At 39.0% G+C, this 17,262-nt stretch overlaps 1 protein-coding gene across 3 annotated transcripts; it reads left to right on the forward strand.

The window, feature by feature from the left end:
• Positions 1-1,351: 1,351 nt before the first annotated feature.
• Positions 1,352-17,199, forward strand: golga3 (golgin A3). 3 transcript variants are annotated; one of them, XM_030142734.1, is made up of 24 exons: positions 1,352-1,405; positions 2,493-2,784; positions 3,802-4,083; positions 5,363-5,475; positions 5,786-6,507; positions 6,737-6,845; positions 7,046-7,352; positions 7,480-7,682; positions 7,783-7,920; positions 8,061-8,222; positions 8,355-8,723; positions 9,045-9,122; positions 9,895-10,158; positions 10,304-10,398; positions 10,747-10,963; positions 11,146-11,289; positions 11,471-11,668; positions 11,842-11,958; positions 12,117-12,256; positions 12,594-12,726; positions 12,904-13,026; positions 13,207-13,371; positions 15,017-15,183; positions 15,325-17,199. In XM_030142734.1, the coding sequence occupies exons 2-24, from the start codon at positions 2,625-2,627 to the stop codon at positions 15,512-15,514; spliced, it is 4,596 nt and encodes a 1,531-aa protein (XP_029998594.1). In that variant the 5' UTR covers positions 1,352-1,405; positions 2,493-2,624; the 3' UTR covers positions 15,515-17,199. The 3 variants fall into 3 exon arrangements, with proteins under 3 accessions (XP_029998594.1, XP_029998596.1, XP_029998595.1); XM_030142736.1 differs by having other exon boundaries at positions 3,802-3,957; XM_030142735.1 differs by having other exon boundaries at positions 1,371-1,405; positions 2,509-2,784.
• Positions 17,200-17,262: the final 63 nt, after the last annotated feature.

The following is a 17,262-nucleotide window of genomic DNA, read 5'->3' on the forward strand; positions in this document are numbered from 1 at the left end:
AACAGGTAATTTGTGTGTATCAGCATCAGTATGAAACATTTAATTCATGTATATCCCAGTATGATTGTCTATATTTAAAATTAACTGACCCAAAGTAGGTTATGTATAAACATAAGATGTGTAAATGTTGATATTTTTTTTTCTGTGACTCCACAGACGTAAGTGAAAAGAAAGAAAGAAAAATAAAAGATTTGTGATCATATACTGAACAGTATGTGAGGCTTTGTTATTTTTTTTGAATGGCACTCCTTCTCAATGTCATTTTTAACAATACCAGTAGATGGCACCAGAGTTTTCAGGAGGTTGTAAAGTTGAAGCATTTAGTTCAAAAATAAACCCATGATATGTTATATAATGCAATCTAGTTTTTGTTATTTTGATCATATTTAAGGTAGGATATAAATATTCATGCATTTTTTTTTTTTTTTATTAGTGACACATGATTCATGCATGTATTCTTATAGAAGCCATTTGTTACAATTACTTTAAAATTATTATTCCTCAAACAATATGCTGTGTTAGAATAATTAGGTGGGAACTGTGGGTTCTATAGAATGGTACTGTTGAGTTCTCTCTCTTTCTCTTTCTCTTTCTCTCTCTCTCTCTCTCTCTCTGTCTGTCTCTCTCTCTCCCTCGATAGATAGATAGATAGATAGATAGATAGATAGATAGATAGATAGATAGATAGATAGATAGATAGATAGATAGATGTGTGTGTGAATCCTAAATCAATAAAGAACAATACACAATAACAATACACATCTTTTTAATGTCATATTTATACTGTAACAGAAGGATTCAATTTTCAACAATGGCGATGGGAGTATTCATCCGTGTATTTTATTATATTTATTCTATTATATTTAGTATATTTTTATGTGAGCACTATATAGGTTTAACAGATACAAATGTATCCGCTTTCAGTTCCTCCATGCAGACTTCTGTCAAATGTTAATATTGTGGGCAGTGCCATGATCAACCAAAGTGTTGCTAAAATCGTTCAAGTCAAAAACTAAAGGAAACTGCTGTTGTCATCTTGTGTGATACGTCAGGTGAACATGCACATTGGCTGTAAGCAGTTGCCAAGACAAAAAAAAGGGCGCAGCTTATGCTACCAGAGTGAAGGAATGCACTGCATCCGACACCCGTAGCATTGTCCGTTCCACTTATAAGTTCGTGTAATTTATTCATTTTTAACGCATACTATTGGTAACATAGCTTGCTTTGTCACATAATTAATATGGTGATTTCTGAGCTGGATGTCTGTACACATATCTGATGTGCTATTGTGTAACTTATTTTATTTGCTGTTTTCATTGTGCAGTTTACGCCTCCGGTTTCTAGTCGGACAGATAAGGGGACGGAACCCAAACAGCCACGTAGTAAAAGGCGAAGCTCGCAAAAGGTTAGCATTCATTGTGTTTTTAGACATTTACTGAACTTGTCATTCTATAAATCGTACATTATGTTTTCAATGTAATTCCGTGGTAGTGGGTTATGTATTTATTTTGTGAAATATTTGAGAAATCACTCCACTGCAGCGGCTCGAGCGATTAGAGCTAGCAAGTTAGCTAATTTAGCTTGACAGCTCTCGTCGTAAACACATCAAGCTAGCCGTAAAGCTAACAGTTCAGGCTAGTCACCTGTCTTTTGTAGCCAGTACATTCCAACTAAACGTAATTCATACGTTTAAAAAAGAAAAAAAAATGTGTTCGCAGTTACGGTCATCAGTGATTGTCGGTATTTCGTAATGCCTTCACGACTGTTTACCAAAGTAAACCGTATGAAGTCGTGGTATTAAAAGGCTAACGTTAACAATAAACAGCCAATTTCATCCGATTTCAAACTCGATATGAACCACACCTTTTGGTTAAAAAATTATAATTAACTGAAATATTATAATTACGTGAGATACACTTACTGGAAATGTGCCAGTGGTTTCGGTAATGACGCTTCCGAGCTCAATTCGCTAACATGAGAAGTGGGTACCTCCCTTGATTTCAATAAAAGAACTATAATGTAATGATAGATTCCCTTTAGAATACTTCAGCTCAGCTCGGACCATGGATTTCCACAATGTTTAGGACCTATATTGCTTTATCGCAAACGCCTGATTTGAAACACATGTTGAATGAATGATGGGGCGCGTCCCTGACTTATCAGCAGATTCCTATAGGTGTTCAGATTTCACTTGCTGATAGTAGGAATGATTGTTAATCACGTTTGTCTTGTTTGTAAGTTGCAACTGAGTTTATATTTAACGCGACGCAATCTTCTTAAACGCCAAGCCAGCATGTAAGCTTTAGACTCTAGCTTACGGTTTAAATTAAAACAAGCCATGTATTACATAACACTGTGTTAAAAGCATGGGTCATACATGAGGATCTAAAACTGTCTTTTTCGAGTTTTTACCATGTTATAATTGCAAATATGCCGTTTGAAAAGAAGCCAGTTATAGTTCAGGTGTTAAACTTAATGCTTTCTTTTTTTAGTGCTTTCTGTCATAAGTGCTCTTGGACATTGACATGCTCATAGCTGGCCTGCCTCCCAAGAAGATGGTTTTGTGAGACATTCTTTCCAAGGCGTCACCAGCAGTATTGCGTGTGTTTTTTGTCCTGCTGGAAATGGATACAGCCCACTCTGAAGCAACTGAAATGATGGCCAATGCTTTTCAAGAACACCAAGTCATTAACTCCAAAGAAACCGAAGCCAGTTTTGTGGAACACGACACACAGCTGCATCAAGGGCTGGAAAATACACACAATATGAAAGATGTACAAAATGGTGAGTTCTTATGTTCTTTCCATTGTATTTGATAAATCTGCATGAATTGTATTTTGCAGCATGTGTTGATATTCTTGTGTGATGTGACAAAACACATTCAGTCTATTTGTTGTTATTAAATTAGAATTACTGTGCTTCCATGTTGATGTGATTATTTTCTTGTCCATTTTCCTATCTGCACATCTCTTTTCCTTTTGTTGCTGGCGTCTCCTTTATCTAGCACTCGTATCTTGCGATGCATGACCTGTTTTCTCACCTATTGTTAGGTCTAAGACTTCTTACTCTTCTGTGCTGTATAGCTCTTTTAATTGATGTGTTAAGTAGTGGAACTGAATCCAAATAAGTTACCATTTCAGGGCTGTTAGGCTGCAGTATTTGAACAGAAAATTTTAAAACATATTCTCCACTTCTAATTATGTTGCTCATAAGGTAGTGGAAGCATGAGAGATATGTGCTTTTTAAGAAGTGCAGTGATCACAGATATTGATTGTGATGTTAAGGAGGTAAAGAGTGTAAAGCTTTATCAAGTATCAGAAGACACATTATGATTGATTTCACAGGATGAAGAAAATTAACAGAAAACCATGTTTTTCTTTTCACGGGGGTCATTTTCATTTAATACTGTGAGCAAAAACCTGAAGAAGATATTTGTAACCCTATCACCTCTGATAGGGTTGCAAGTCTGATATGCCATCAACTGTGTTTTTCCTCTTTCCTTCCCTTATTGTATAAAATTCAAATGGTAACAAATTGTTGCAGATATGTTTGTATTGCTAAACAAGTATGGCAATTGTGCGACTTATACCAAATGTAGGTTTAGCTAAATTGTTGCTTAAGTACTTATACACTGCTAGAATATTGCCAGCTCTCTTGTCACTCGAGCTATTGTAGTTTAATGAAGTTGCTCAGCCAGTTTGCCAAGTTGAATAATGTTTAACTTTGCACTCCAGTTCACTAGACCTTCTTAAGACTAATTGTCACATTCCTCAGGACCTCTTCTCATCTCATTTCTTTCAGGTCCTGTTAGCTCAGATGTCTTGCCAAATGGAGACGGACTGACAGAGGGCTTTGGTGCCGTAGGGGACACCCATATGAATGGGTCTCTACCTCCAACAGACCCTCCCCAGAGCACCAGCTCTCCTGTCAACTTACAGACCCAAGAGCCCTCCCCAGGTGTGGCTGCTTTTCCACCCATCATGCTAGAGAAGTCTGAGGGGGCTAGTGCTGAGGTCACGGTTCACAAGGGTGATGCATTGCAGTCGCTCAGACTCAGTATGCCTATGCAGGAGACTGAATTGTGTAAGCATAAACGTGTGGAATGAGTGCCCCCTCTTTACCCTTGCATTTTAACCTCATTTTGCTGTGGGTTTTTTGCTTTTTGGCTCATGAACGCATCCCTTTTAACTCCCTTGTCTGTGAATTTTCTGACCAGATGGATTCAGTAAAAATGTATTTTAGGCATTTGATTGCTTGATTAGAATTTGGTGTGGGTGCTTTTGTTGGAACAGTGTTTGGACTCATGGTTGTGTTTTCGAACTAATCCCTCTGTTGTTGTTGTTTGGTGGAATTTTAATGTTATGCACAGTTGACTTGCCAATAATTATGCAACTTTATATTTCCATGCTTTTACTCAAAGAGATGAGTCTTATATCTCTTGTAATGGTGCATGAACATAACTGATTAATTCTGCCTTTCCCAAACTTAGAGCTCAGACTCATTTTTATTGGGTCTCCACTTGATAAAATAATTTGATATATGAACTAGTTTTTTCAATTTAAATATAAGAAGTATTCTCTTTTTTATATACCAAAGCAATTCAGAATGCAGAGAAAAGACCTCAGTATGGTTTATGTTGATGTTGCTCAGTGGGAATTAGTAACATTAGTCACTGACATTAGCTGCTACTGACATTGTGACATTAATGATTGAGGAGTCGGTAAAAATATAGACATTATGGTAGTTCATAATGCAGTTTTGTGTCAGTAAATTTGTCTTTTGGGTCACAAGCTAAAATAGTTTGGGAACACCAGGATTAATTCATCTGTTTGATGCATCATCAAATTTTTTAATTTTACTAAAATGCAAGCTGCCTACTATTGCAGTTATGCCTGATGTCTATTTATTTCATTTGTGTGCAAACTGAGCAAGCAAATAGGAATGACACAGCATAGAGCATGGATGTTGTGTACTCTTATTGTCACTCATGAATCTAATCCAAAATTCTGCTTTGGCTGTCCAATAAAATGGAGACAGTTGTAAACATAATTTGTAACTTACTTGTCACTGTGCCTCTTACACAAAGCTTGCCTTCTGCCCGGAGATCAGCATATGGTACTCTAATATGAATAGTGTGTTTGCTATTGATGTTTGACAGAATTCCAGGCAGGTTTTTTCTTCACTGTACAATCCCAGCAAACAAGAGTATACAAGCATTAACACAAATGCTTGTACAAGTTTCCTGTGATTGATCTTTGATGAAATATTAGGTTCTGGTGTAAATAAGATGTGTTTTTTGTGGTGATATAGTGTGGGCTAGGAGAACAGTTCTATTTTTGGCCTAACATTACTCTCACTTTAGCCAACCAGAAGCCATCATTAGAGATGGAAAATGAGGAGAAGATTCGGCTGGAGGCCCGCCGACGTCTGGAGGAGCAACTCAAACAGTACAGAGTGCAAAGACACAAAGAGAGAGTAAGTAAATGGAGTCATCGCCAGGTTAAGACTAAATTCCTCTTAAAATGCATGTTGAGGAAACGTCTACCTGTCTTTCAGATTTTCATGTTTCTGTGAACAGTCTTTCACTCTGTTATTCATTATTTCTTCCCTATTTAAATGTCCATTTTTCAATATATGATTCAAAAAGTATGAAACAAATTTGTAATGCTGTGAAATGTTACTCATTTAAACATGTCACTCACGTACATGTCCATTGAGGGCTCTGTGTTGTCACATTTTGTCATGATAGCAGTGCTTTTAATAATTGTTTTCCACTGTTTTCTAGTCTCACCGCAGCACTCCCAAGAACAGACCATTCAGCACTTTGGATCCAGAGCTCATGTTACATCCTGAGGCTCTTCCCCGGGCCAGCACCGTTGCAATGACCAAGGAGTATTCCTTCCTGAGGACCAGTGTCCCTCGTGGTCCAAAACTAGGTAGCTTAGGAATCCCTCCTTCCAAAGAGAGAAAATCCAGGTCACCTCGTCCAAGCAAGATCCACTCCTTGGCTGATTACAAGTCTTCGGAGAATGATGGTGGAGATGGGGGAGGAGGTGGTGTTATAACAGCAGACAACACCATGGGCTCCCTCCAGTCCAGCATTAGCTCTGTGTCCACTCTGTCAGAGGTCAGTGTGATGTCAGAGCGTAGCACCTGTGAGACAGAGGGACAGCTTGGTGCTTCATCCCAGGTTGGGGACAATGTCTCAGAAATTGATGGCAGCGAATCAGGAACAAGGCCAGGAAATGATGGCAACGACAGTGACAGCTCATCCTACAGCAGTGTGTCTACCAGAGGGACCTATGGTATGCTCGCTGCAGCAGTGGACAGGCAGCAGGGGCCTTACACAGTGGAGGGGAGGGAGATTTCTGCCGAGGCCATGGGTCAGTTTCCATCTTTGCAGGAGGTTCTGCAGGCAGCAACTGAAGAGCAGCATCTTCTGGAGCTGGAGCAAGAGAGAGAAGACACAGCAGAGCCTCGTAGCCGTAGAGACAGCTTCTCTAGCAGGTATTTGATATTTAATTCCCTTAGGAGGTTGCCTCACCTTACAGTGGAGGCATAATGTTGTAGTTACTGCTTCATTACAACAACAAAGTGCTGAGCCTTCAAATGTCAAGTATATTTGTTTGATAAATTACATCATACTGTTTACCAATTATGTAAATTGTTGTAATCTTCTGTGCATCAACTAATCAGTGAATATTTGCAGAACTAATGTTGTTGACCTTTGTTTCAGTGTTTCCGTGGAGAGTTCTGTGATGGGCCATGATGACATGCTCCAAGTATTAAAAGAGAAAATGAGACTTGAGGGGCAGCTGGAAACCTTGTCATCTGAGGCCAATCAGGTCATATTTCATACTGATACCTTTAGTCATTATTTTAGCTTTTGATTCACACTACACAGGAAATGATCAAAATAACACAAATGCTTTGAAATGTCTCCAAATGTAACAACACCCATATATATCATGTGTCACGTTACCAGAAAGGGAATAGTTTAACTGTAATTGGGTGTAATTGTTAACAAAACTGTACTGCCCTCCAGGCTCTCAAAGAAAAGACAGAGCTTCAGGCCCAGCTTGCTACAGTGAATGCTCAACTGCAGGCCAAGAAGGAGGAGGCTCAGGTGAGCCAGGAGAAGCAGAGTACCCTCACTACAGAGGTTGGCACTCTGAGAAAGAACTGCAACCAGTTAGAGAAGGCCATGGTGGAGCTCCAGGGAAATTTGGAGAGCAAAAATGCCAGTCTGGCTTCCTTAAGCAATGACCTGAAGGTGGCTGAAGACCAGTATAACAGGCTGATGGGGAAGGTGGAAGAAATGCAAATGACTGTAACTTCAAGGGACAACACAGGTAAGTCAGAGAAACTAGTGTATCATTTATCAGTGTCATCAGTCCTTTGAAGAACTGTAGTTTTCTGATTATATTTTATTATTCATGTCAATGCCTAAGTAAAGTGTTTTGGTGTTAAATTTTGCAGTTCAGGAATTGCGTCAGCAGATGGGAGGTCTTCAAAATCAGCTTCAACAGGTCCAGCTGGAGCGTAGCACCCTACAGAGCAGACTGAAAACCTCCCAGGCTGAAATAGACTCCCTGCAGCAGGTCAGGCAGTGGTACCAGCAACAGCTAGCACTGGCGCAAGAGGCAAGAGTACGACTGCAAGGTGAAATGGCTAACATGCAGGTAAGGTTCATTCTCATGTGGCTTTGATACTGTCCTAGGTGTTCAAAGATGCAGTGATGCATTGTTAACATTTGTTCCTTTTTAAATGTCCTTTACATAGGCAGGACAGATGACTCAGATTGGTGTTCTTGAGCATTTAAAGCTGGAGAACGTAACACTGTCCCACCAGCTGACTGAGACACAGCACCGCTCCATCAAAGAAAAGGAGCGCATTGCTGTCCAGCTGCAGAGCATTGAGGTATATTCTCCAAAATTCCTTTATAAAGGCTTAATATTCACAATATGTGTTTGCACACAACACAAACAACAGTGAAGGCTTGTTTTTAAGAAACTAATATACCATTTTGTTTAACTTCTTATATATTGTGTGTGATGCAGGCTGACATGCTGACCCAGGAAGCTGCTTACAAGCAGATTCAGGATGCAAAGACCATGGTTGAAGATGACCTGCAACACAAATTGGAAGAATTTGAAGAAGAACGAGAACGCTTGATAAAATTGGCCAACACGGCTAGCACACTGGAAAGGGAATTAGAGCAGGTAGTCACATGAAATATAACAGAAAAATTTCACGTTTTATGCCCACCCACTCCATATATGTCATAAAAACACTAAAATAATGCAAACAAAAGGTGTTGCTATAACAAATTTAACACTGTATTTTTTTCTTAGGTGAAACTGACTCTTTCCCAGAAGGACATGCAACTGCAGTCACTCCAGAAGGAGCATTTGGAGCTGATGCGCCAGCTCACCACAACTCAGGAGCACCTGCACACCAAAGAACAGTCCATCAACCAGCTAGAAGCACGATACTTGGAACTGGAGGCTCAGCTGGCTGAACTGCAGACAGAGAGCAGTGCCAAGGATGACAACATCCAGTACCTCCAGAATGAGAAGATTGTTCTTGAGGTAGCACTGCAGGCAGCCCGTGCTGACAAGAGTCAGCTCGATGAGGGTGCTGAACGGCTTGGAGAAGATGTTTTGGTGGCGTCAGATGTCCTGGATCAGCTCAGACAGGAAGTCCAGGTCAAAGCCAATCAGGTACGAGACAACTGAGACATGGAACATTAAGAACAATAGAAACAATATAGAAAACATCTCCATCATCCATAACCTTACAGCATAGATTCAGACTTCTGTGGGCTTGGACATCATTATGTTCCCATTTAACATGGTTAAAGTTTAGCCATAAACTAGTATTGGCTAGAGATGATTTATGCACTTTCCATTCAGCCAAAGCAGTTAAGATCTGCTATTCAAGATTGAGATCAAGAATTCAACTGTATGTTGTATATGTGGGTTTTTTTCTTTGGGTTTCTTCTCTGTCACTGTTTAATAATTATTGGCTTTTTATGTGTTTAGATTGAAACCCTACAGCAGGAAAATAGCTCCTTGAAGAAACAAGCTCAGAAACTGAAAGAGCAGTTCCAACAACAAAAGGTAAGATGTGTCTTCTACACTTTCACTTCATGTAGGATAGTTGTTTATTTAAAAAGAAAAAAAAAAAAAAGAAAACAGCAAAAATGCACAGTAAAAATATGGCTTCTCCAATCGTTATCCAGAAAGTTATAGAGAAGTACAGGCTTGAAAGTGTTGTCTCTAATATCCCAGCTGGTTAAAGCTGATGCTGTCGTGGGAGGATACATTGTAGAGCCAGATGGCTGTCATCTCAGAAGAACGCCCAGAGTGGTTGACATGCCTCATTGGATTGAGCAGTGATGGATGCTGCTCATTTTACACTGAAAAGCTGTCAGAAAGAGGGTGGAGTTCATTGACAGAATGACAGAAATGACAACTGTTATCTCTTTCAAAACTGGAGTTTCTTTAAATTCATGCAACATCATTTGTTGACCAGATATAACTTTTTAAATCATGTCATTCAGCTGTCCTTAGTCTGCTACTGCACATTTACTAAGAAACTAGCAAAGGGATGTATTTCCTGTCAGTTTTTTCGATGCTATGTCCATTCTTCAGTTTCAGTCTGGCACAGACCTTTATGTTTTTATGCTTCAACTCCCACAACCATGTAAAATGGCCCAGAAAAGTGGTGCAGCCCTCTCTCTCTGTGTGCGATGATTTTTTTTCTTTCTATCCCTTTCAGAAATGAGAGAAGATGATCACACTCGTTTAAAGAAGAGAATGCAAAAGTTGCATTTAATTACACCCAAAACTTTTGAGGAGACAAAACAACATCATGTTTTTATATTCTCAGGTGATGGTGGAGGCCTACCGCAGGGACGCCAGCTCCAAAGACCAGCTAATCAGTGAGCTCAAATCCACTAAAAAGCGTCTGTTAGCGGAGGTAAAGGACCTCAAGCAGGAGGTGCTGGGCGTTCAGGGGGAGAAGCAGAAGGCAGAGCTGGAGCAGGCCAGGCTACAGAAGGAGGTGGTGAGAGTCCAGGAGCAGATGAGCAACATGGAAGCCCATCTGCTGGCCATTCAGAAAGAACGGGATCGACTTGAAAATCAGATTCAGGTACAAAATTATTATTATTATTATTATTATTATATTTGAATTAATATTAATATTAGTCCAAAACTTTGTTCAGAATTTGCTTCTCACAGCATAAAAACATTTGCATAAAAGTACATGTTAAGGTTGTTTACGTTTTCCATTTCAGTCTCTACAGTTTGATCAGAGCCAGCTTGCTGCTGTGACAGAAGAGAATGAGGCCTTGAAAAAACAGGTGGAGCAAATGGAGGCTGAAGCCAAAAAGTGAGTCATGTGCTCTGTAGAGATTTGTACCACTTGAATGATGCCCGCATGAATTATTTGGAGCATGACAAATACATGTTGTCAAGACCTATTTATAAATATGCATAAAGAGACTTGCTTGCTATACGTGTGCTCATCTCAATAATGGAGTGTATAATCTATATATGTATTTTGGAATGTCTGTTTATCTGCATCAATCCTCAAGCATAATTTTTATATGTTATATACATTTTATATTACGTGTATCTGCAAGTTTCAAATGATAATATTATGGAAATGTAGATCTTTATATATACATATTCTGTTCTTAATGACTACCTTAGCTGAATCAATATTTGCTATAAATAGGGCAATTTCAGAGCAGAAAGTTCGCATGAAGCGACTGGGGACAGATTTGACCAGTGCACAGAAGGAAATGAAGGCCAAACACAAGGCCTATGAGAATGCTGTGGGAATCCTGAGCAGGAGGCTCCAAGAGGCCCTGACTGAGAAGGAGACAGCTGAGGCAGAGCTGGTCAAGCTCAAGGCCCAGGTGTCAGATGGGGGAAACAGCCAGGCCTTACAGGTACGAACATATGGACATTTCCAAAGGTTCCTGAGTTCACATTACAGTAGCTTCAAGTTTGCTTTCAAAACTCCACTAGAGGAGTGCTTTTTAAGAGAAAAGTTGTGAATACAAGTAATTTTGCATGACTTAATAAATGAGACTTTGTGGAAGTGCAATTTGATTATTTATTTATCATCCAGGAGAAGATTGAGGCTCTGCAGGCTGAGTTGCAGACTGTGAACAACAGCAAGACTATGTTAGAGAAAGAGCTGCAAGAAGTGATCACCCTCACCTCCACAGAGCTGGAGGAGTATCAGGAGAAGGTCCTGGAGCTGGAAGATGAGGTGAATAATGTTCAGTTACACTTTAGTTTGTTCTAATGTGTATGCATGTTTATTTCTTTTAAATGTATGATCACAACCCTGCATGGGCAGTAGTTTTATACTAAGTAGTCAAACCATTAATGCATGTAAATTAATGTATTATTGTGTCTGTTAATGTATTGATGAAATATGTTGTTTACAGCTACAAGAGTCAAGATGCTTCAAGAAGCGCATCCGAAAGTTGGAAGACGCCAACAAGAAGCTAGCTCTTGAGTTAGAACATGAAAAAGGGAAACTGGCAGGATTAGCACAGTCCCATAGTGCACTACGGGAGCATTCTAACATTTTAGAAACTGCATTAGCTAAAAGAGAAGCAGATCTTGTCCAACTCAACTTGCAGGTACTTGTTTTGGATGTTGTATTATGTCTGTAATATATGATTGAACATGTAAATGTGTTGTTACCTGTAGGCGAGGTTAATGAAATTTGATTAAGATATGATGTTTTATAAACTCTGTAAAATTTTAATCTTACTGATATAACATTTGGTTTCTCATATGCCCTCCTCTGCAGGTTCAAGCTGTTTTGAAACGTAAAGAGGAGGAAGACCAGCAAATGAAGCAGGTGGTGCAAACCCTACAGCTGGCCTTAGAAAAAGAGAAAACCAAAGTTAAGGATCTGAAAGAACAGGTAACCATTCAGCAGTTTAAATATTTGAACATTTATTTTGAGATCACGTCATTGTCACAAGAATTATGAAACAGTTTCTTGAATATATAAAAAGTTAGTGTTAGTAAGTCTGATAACTACTGCCCGTGTTTCTTGAAATGATGCAATCTGTCCTTTAGGTGGCAGCAGCAAAAGCTGAGGCAGCCCACAACAGACGGCACTACAGGGCAGCCATGCTGGAGCTGTCAGAGATTAAGAAGGATCTGCAGGCCAAAGAGGACCTGGTCAAAGTTCTGCAGAGTGAAGCCCACAAATTACAGTATGTGCATTCCCCCAGTACTAATTATAACTGAATAGTGTCCATAGAAACCGCTGTATTCTATACATGTAGATTATCATTCTGTAGACACTAGATGACCCACTCTTTGGTTTTCTCTGTAATTAAGTGAGTTTACATACAGATGAAAAGAGCTATTAAAAGCTTTACAGTAGGTGTTTTTCTTTGGTTTAGCTAGTTAAAATGTCTCCCATGCGTGATGGAGGCCAATCTGGGAGACATTTTCAGCACCAACACTAATGCCAATATTGGTGCCATTCACTATATACAGGGGTAGATCTGGGTCAGAATGTGTGACTGATTAAGTTGTACTCTGCAGGGCTCAGGATGAGCAGCATGCTCAGGAGGTTTCCAGGTTCCAAGAAGAGCTGTCTGAGGCTCATTCACAGCTCCAGATCCTCCAGAAACAACTAGATGAGGAACTGGCCAAGCAGCCCCTTACTAACCAAGAGGTACACTTCGAAAAAGTGTTAAACCAGAGAATTTGGAGTGTATTATTCTTCTTTTATAACAAGCAATAAATGCCTAAATGTGACTAATGTGTACATGTTGGATTGGAAATGCTTGATAGGCAGGGGATTATCACAAACCTTCTGAGACCATTCTAACATACTTCACTGCTGTCTCAGGTTGAAGACCTCAAGTGGGAGGTGGAGCAGAGGCAGAGGGAAATTGAGGCTCAGAAGCAGCAGTCGGAAATGATGGAGCAGTGCCATCACAGAGAACTGGACAACCTACAGACTGCTCTACAGGTAAATAGTGATTTGACTGAAAAAGCAGATGCATATGTGCTGAGTATGGATGTTGAAAGGACATATTTAACAAAGCACAGAACAAGGTTTATTCATCAGTTCAAGTATGCATGTCATTATCGCCACATAGTCGTTTTTTTAGTAAGACCAGTAACTAACAAAGATTTCTGTCTGTACCAGAACATAAAGGTGGAGCTGGAGTCGGTACAGGAGGAGCTGAGCAGTACCAGGAAGGACAAGTTTATGCTGCAGGCCAAAGTGGGTGAGCTGAGGAACAGCATGAAGACTGTCCTACTGCAGAACCAGCAGCTTAAACAGGATCTCAAACAGAGCCGCTTAAGGAAGGTAAGGGAACATTGTTTTGTCTGATGATTTATGGCCATAAGTCATGTGATAATATTTGTATCTTTCTGAAATGGTGTAGAACAGATTGCAGGAATGTGAATAAGTCTTGATATTTTTAAGATAATAAAATTTACACTTCTGAAGTCGGTACATGCACAGTTACAAAGACTTTTATGCATACTAATAAAAGCAAAAAAAATACACAAAATTGCATTATATATCAAACTGGTCATTGTGTCGCATTATTTTGTAAAAGCTAATGTATACTAGAGGTCGACTGATATGGGATTTTCTAAGGCTGATGCCAATTTTTTAAAAAATTTGGTCAGCCGATTGCTGATATCTACAGCTGATTTTTGAGGCCAATATTTAACTCAGATTTTTTTTTTAAGCACATTGACCATAAAATACAATTAAAACACTCAGATAATTAAGATTTTTTACTGCAATATAAATGAAATTATTAACACACATGCACAAGTACTCTTAACATTTATTGAACTTCAAGTGCTGCCCACACAGGTGCCTGATCAAATATCTTGTAACATTTTTACTGCTAGTCAAATATCTGCTTTCAAAAAAAAAAATTAAGGCCTAACGTAGCAAGCAAATCTCAGTTTCAACTGTGAAGAGAAGACTTCCAGTTGCAGGTTTGATCAGTCCATAACACCTTCTTCCAGTCTTCAGTAGTCCACTGGCGCTGTTTCATGGCCCAGGCAAGCCTCTTTTTCTTATTCTGAAGTCTCAGCAATGGCTTTCTTGCTGCAACTCCACCCATCAAACCTGCAACTGGAAGTCTTCTCTTCACAGTTGAAAGTGAGACTTGCTTACTACGACCACTATTGAGCTGTGCTTGAAGCTGCTGTCCTGTGAGTTGCCTATCACGCAAGCTGTTGACTCTCAGAAACTTGTCTTCTGATCCTGTTGTGGCTTTGGCTCTGCCAGACCTCTTCCTGTCAGCATTTCCCCCAGTTTCTGAGTGCCTTTGATGGTGAAGGAAACTGGACTTACTGACACCTTGACTTTCTTGGCAATTTCTCTGTAGGAAAGACCTGCATTTTTAAGTGTTATGATGGTCTGTCTCTCTTCTATCGTTAATTGCCTTTTCCTCACCATTTTTATAGTTACACACTACTTTCTGCAGTACAATACTGTTCAAATAATGCTCACAATGGTATGGTACCCAAGTGTTTTCCAACACTACTTTTATGCAGACAGAGGGGGTTGGAAGGAATTCACAAACGTTGGGACACCTGTAGGAATTGGTAGCACCAACTTTCGAGGCTTGATCAACCTCCATTGCTGCAGAACTGCTTTAAGTTGTTAACCCATTTCTTGTTCGCCTTTTTGTGTAATTCTGAAATGTACATTATTTTTCAGTTTTGTTTAACCTTACTTTTTTTTTTTTTTTCACCTCTGGCAGTTCACAGCTTACCTTTGTACCATTTCAAGCTGTTCATTGGACTTGAACTGCTTGAATTTCAATACAAAACTGGAAAAATTGGGATGTTCTAAAACTTTTGACCGGTAGTGTATATCGGCTGGCCAATATATCAGTCTACCTTTAATGTATACCAATTGCTTGATAGGTATAACCTGATATATATATTCCTATAATGAAATTGTTTTTGTTTTTTTTGAGCAGCAGCGCATGGAGTTGAAGACTGAGGGCAACCCATCTAACCCTGTCACACCAGTAAAGATCCCAGATTGTCCAGTACCTGCTTCTTTACTGGATGAGTTGTTGAAACCATCAACCTCTGTCAACAAGGAGCCCCTCAACAACCTGCACAACTGTCTGAGGCAGCTCAAGTAAGTTGGGACCTTCTTTAGACTAAGTACCTCAATAACAAACCTTTTATGCACCTGTAGGAGTTTTTTTAGGGTCTTATCAAACGCCAGAACATGTATTAAATAAGTGTTTGTTAATTATATATTCCTTTTTATTCTCAGGGAGGAAATGGACAGTCTCCAAAGGCAGATGGAGGAACACACAGTAACTGTCCATGAGTCAATGAGCTCATGGACAAACACAGAGGAGGGACTGGCTCAGCTGGGGCTTGAAAACATTTCCAAATCATCAACACCACTCAACAACATGATGGTGGAAAATAATAATGATGCAGAACCGCAGCAATCATAACACAAAAACTTTTTTTCTCAGGCCAACAGAGGGAGAGTGGAGTTTTATCCACAAAGGCACTTTTTAGCCCCTTTTTCCCTTGCTCTTCTCTTACTAATTGCTGCCAACATTTGGCATTCTCCCATCAGCACAAAAGTGCTTTCACAAAGTAATACTTTATATACCATAGCTTTATTCTTTTCTCTTTATTTGATGGTTGTTTATATTTTTGTTATCATATTGTCACATTTATTTATTTAGAGTTAAGAATTATAACTTCTTAGTTGACAGCCTCTTCAAGAGAATGCCCGATGTCAATACTGTGGATGTTAATATATGGCCTAGTTGTTTTTCTGTTAAGCTTATATTCCCCCTTTGAGTTTTGGTTACTAAAAAGGTATTTACTCATGATATCAATTCAGAGGCATTGATGTTACTAAATGATAGTTGACATTATCATGAGGAAAAAGTGTTTTTGGTGACTGAGTCTGCCGCCACACTGGCTGTGAACTGTTCTTCCATTTCTTTGTGCCTGTGTACAAGAGAAGTCACTTTTCCATGAATTTACTGACAAGGTTACACATCCAACTTGATTTCTAAGCAGTTGGTTATAAAACACTTCTTTTCATGAAGTTAACAGTCATGTACAATTGCTTTTTGTTTTTTTAAGTTTGACTCTTAAACTCTAAGAAGCAACGGTAATCTCAGTTATATATGGAGGTTTTTGTCTAGCATGGACTGCAGTAATTCATACGCAAAAAAGCCTTAAGCAATCTTTGATATGACGTAAAGGACTAAGGTGGCGTAAATGAGCAGATTTCTGCTGAGGATGTGTGTTAAGGTGTAATATGTTAATTGTATGTTGTGTGCGATCTCACACTTGAGAATGGTTTATTGTGATATCCATTGGTTGTCTCAACTGACATTGCACACTAGATGATCTCAAAATGACTGGGAGAAAAAGTTGTAAGATGAAGCAGAGAAGTTACTACTTTTAAAAGCAGGTGCAATCATATGTGTTTATGTTCTATTCTGTTCTCACATTATCATTTAGTACATACTGTATTAACAAAAAAGGCTACTCCTGAATCACACTGAATTTGTTGTGTGGCTGTTTTATGGGTAAGGGAATAAATTAATAATAATTGTTTCCAGAGGTTAATATATAAATATGCTTCCTTTTTTGTATGATTGTATATTCATGACATTATTTAACAGTGTAAAGAAGATAAAATATAAAATACAAACAATAAATTGAAAAAGATAGTAATTCTGGAACAGTGGCAATGAAATTCAGTGCAGGAGGGTCATTGGTACAGTAAGTTTCTGCATGCAACTGTGCTGCAGACTGTGTTGGTGCTCATTCCCATATGTAGTAAAAAATAAAAATAAAAAAAAAAAATCTCCGAGTTGTATGCAAGTGTATTTTAAAAGGGATAATATTTTGAGGAGACTGTCTATGGAAGCTTATAACAAATATATTGATATACTGTGTTCTGAAAACCCTTTGGAATCAATCTTCCAAAGTACTTTCATTGTATTCTTTGGTACTATGTAATAACATCTGCTGGGGCACCTGCGCTCTATCCATAAACCTTGCTGTATCTGCTTTTCCCCCTGAGATTGGAATCCAGTCATTCCGGTGTTTTATCATTTGTGTTTGGAGATGTGATTGTATTTATCATAAAATTGCACTATTCATCTGCCATGACAGCTTGTGTTCATTTATTGTATGCGTGAGAAACCTACCATGACACACACTATTTTGG

The sequence above is a fragment of the Sphaeramia orbicularis genome, chromosome 9, assembly GCF_902148855.1.
Source record: "Sphaeramia orbicularis chromosome 9, fSphaOr1.1, whole genome shotgun sequence".
Taxonomy (NCBI): Eukaryota; Metazoa; Chordata; class Actinopteri; order Kurtiformes; family Apogonidae; genus Sphaeramia; species Sphaeramia orbicularis.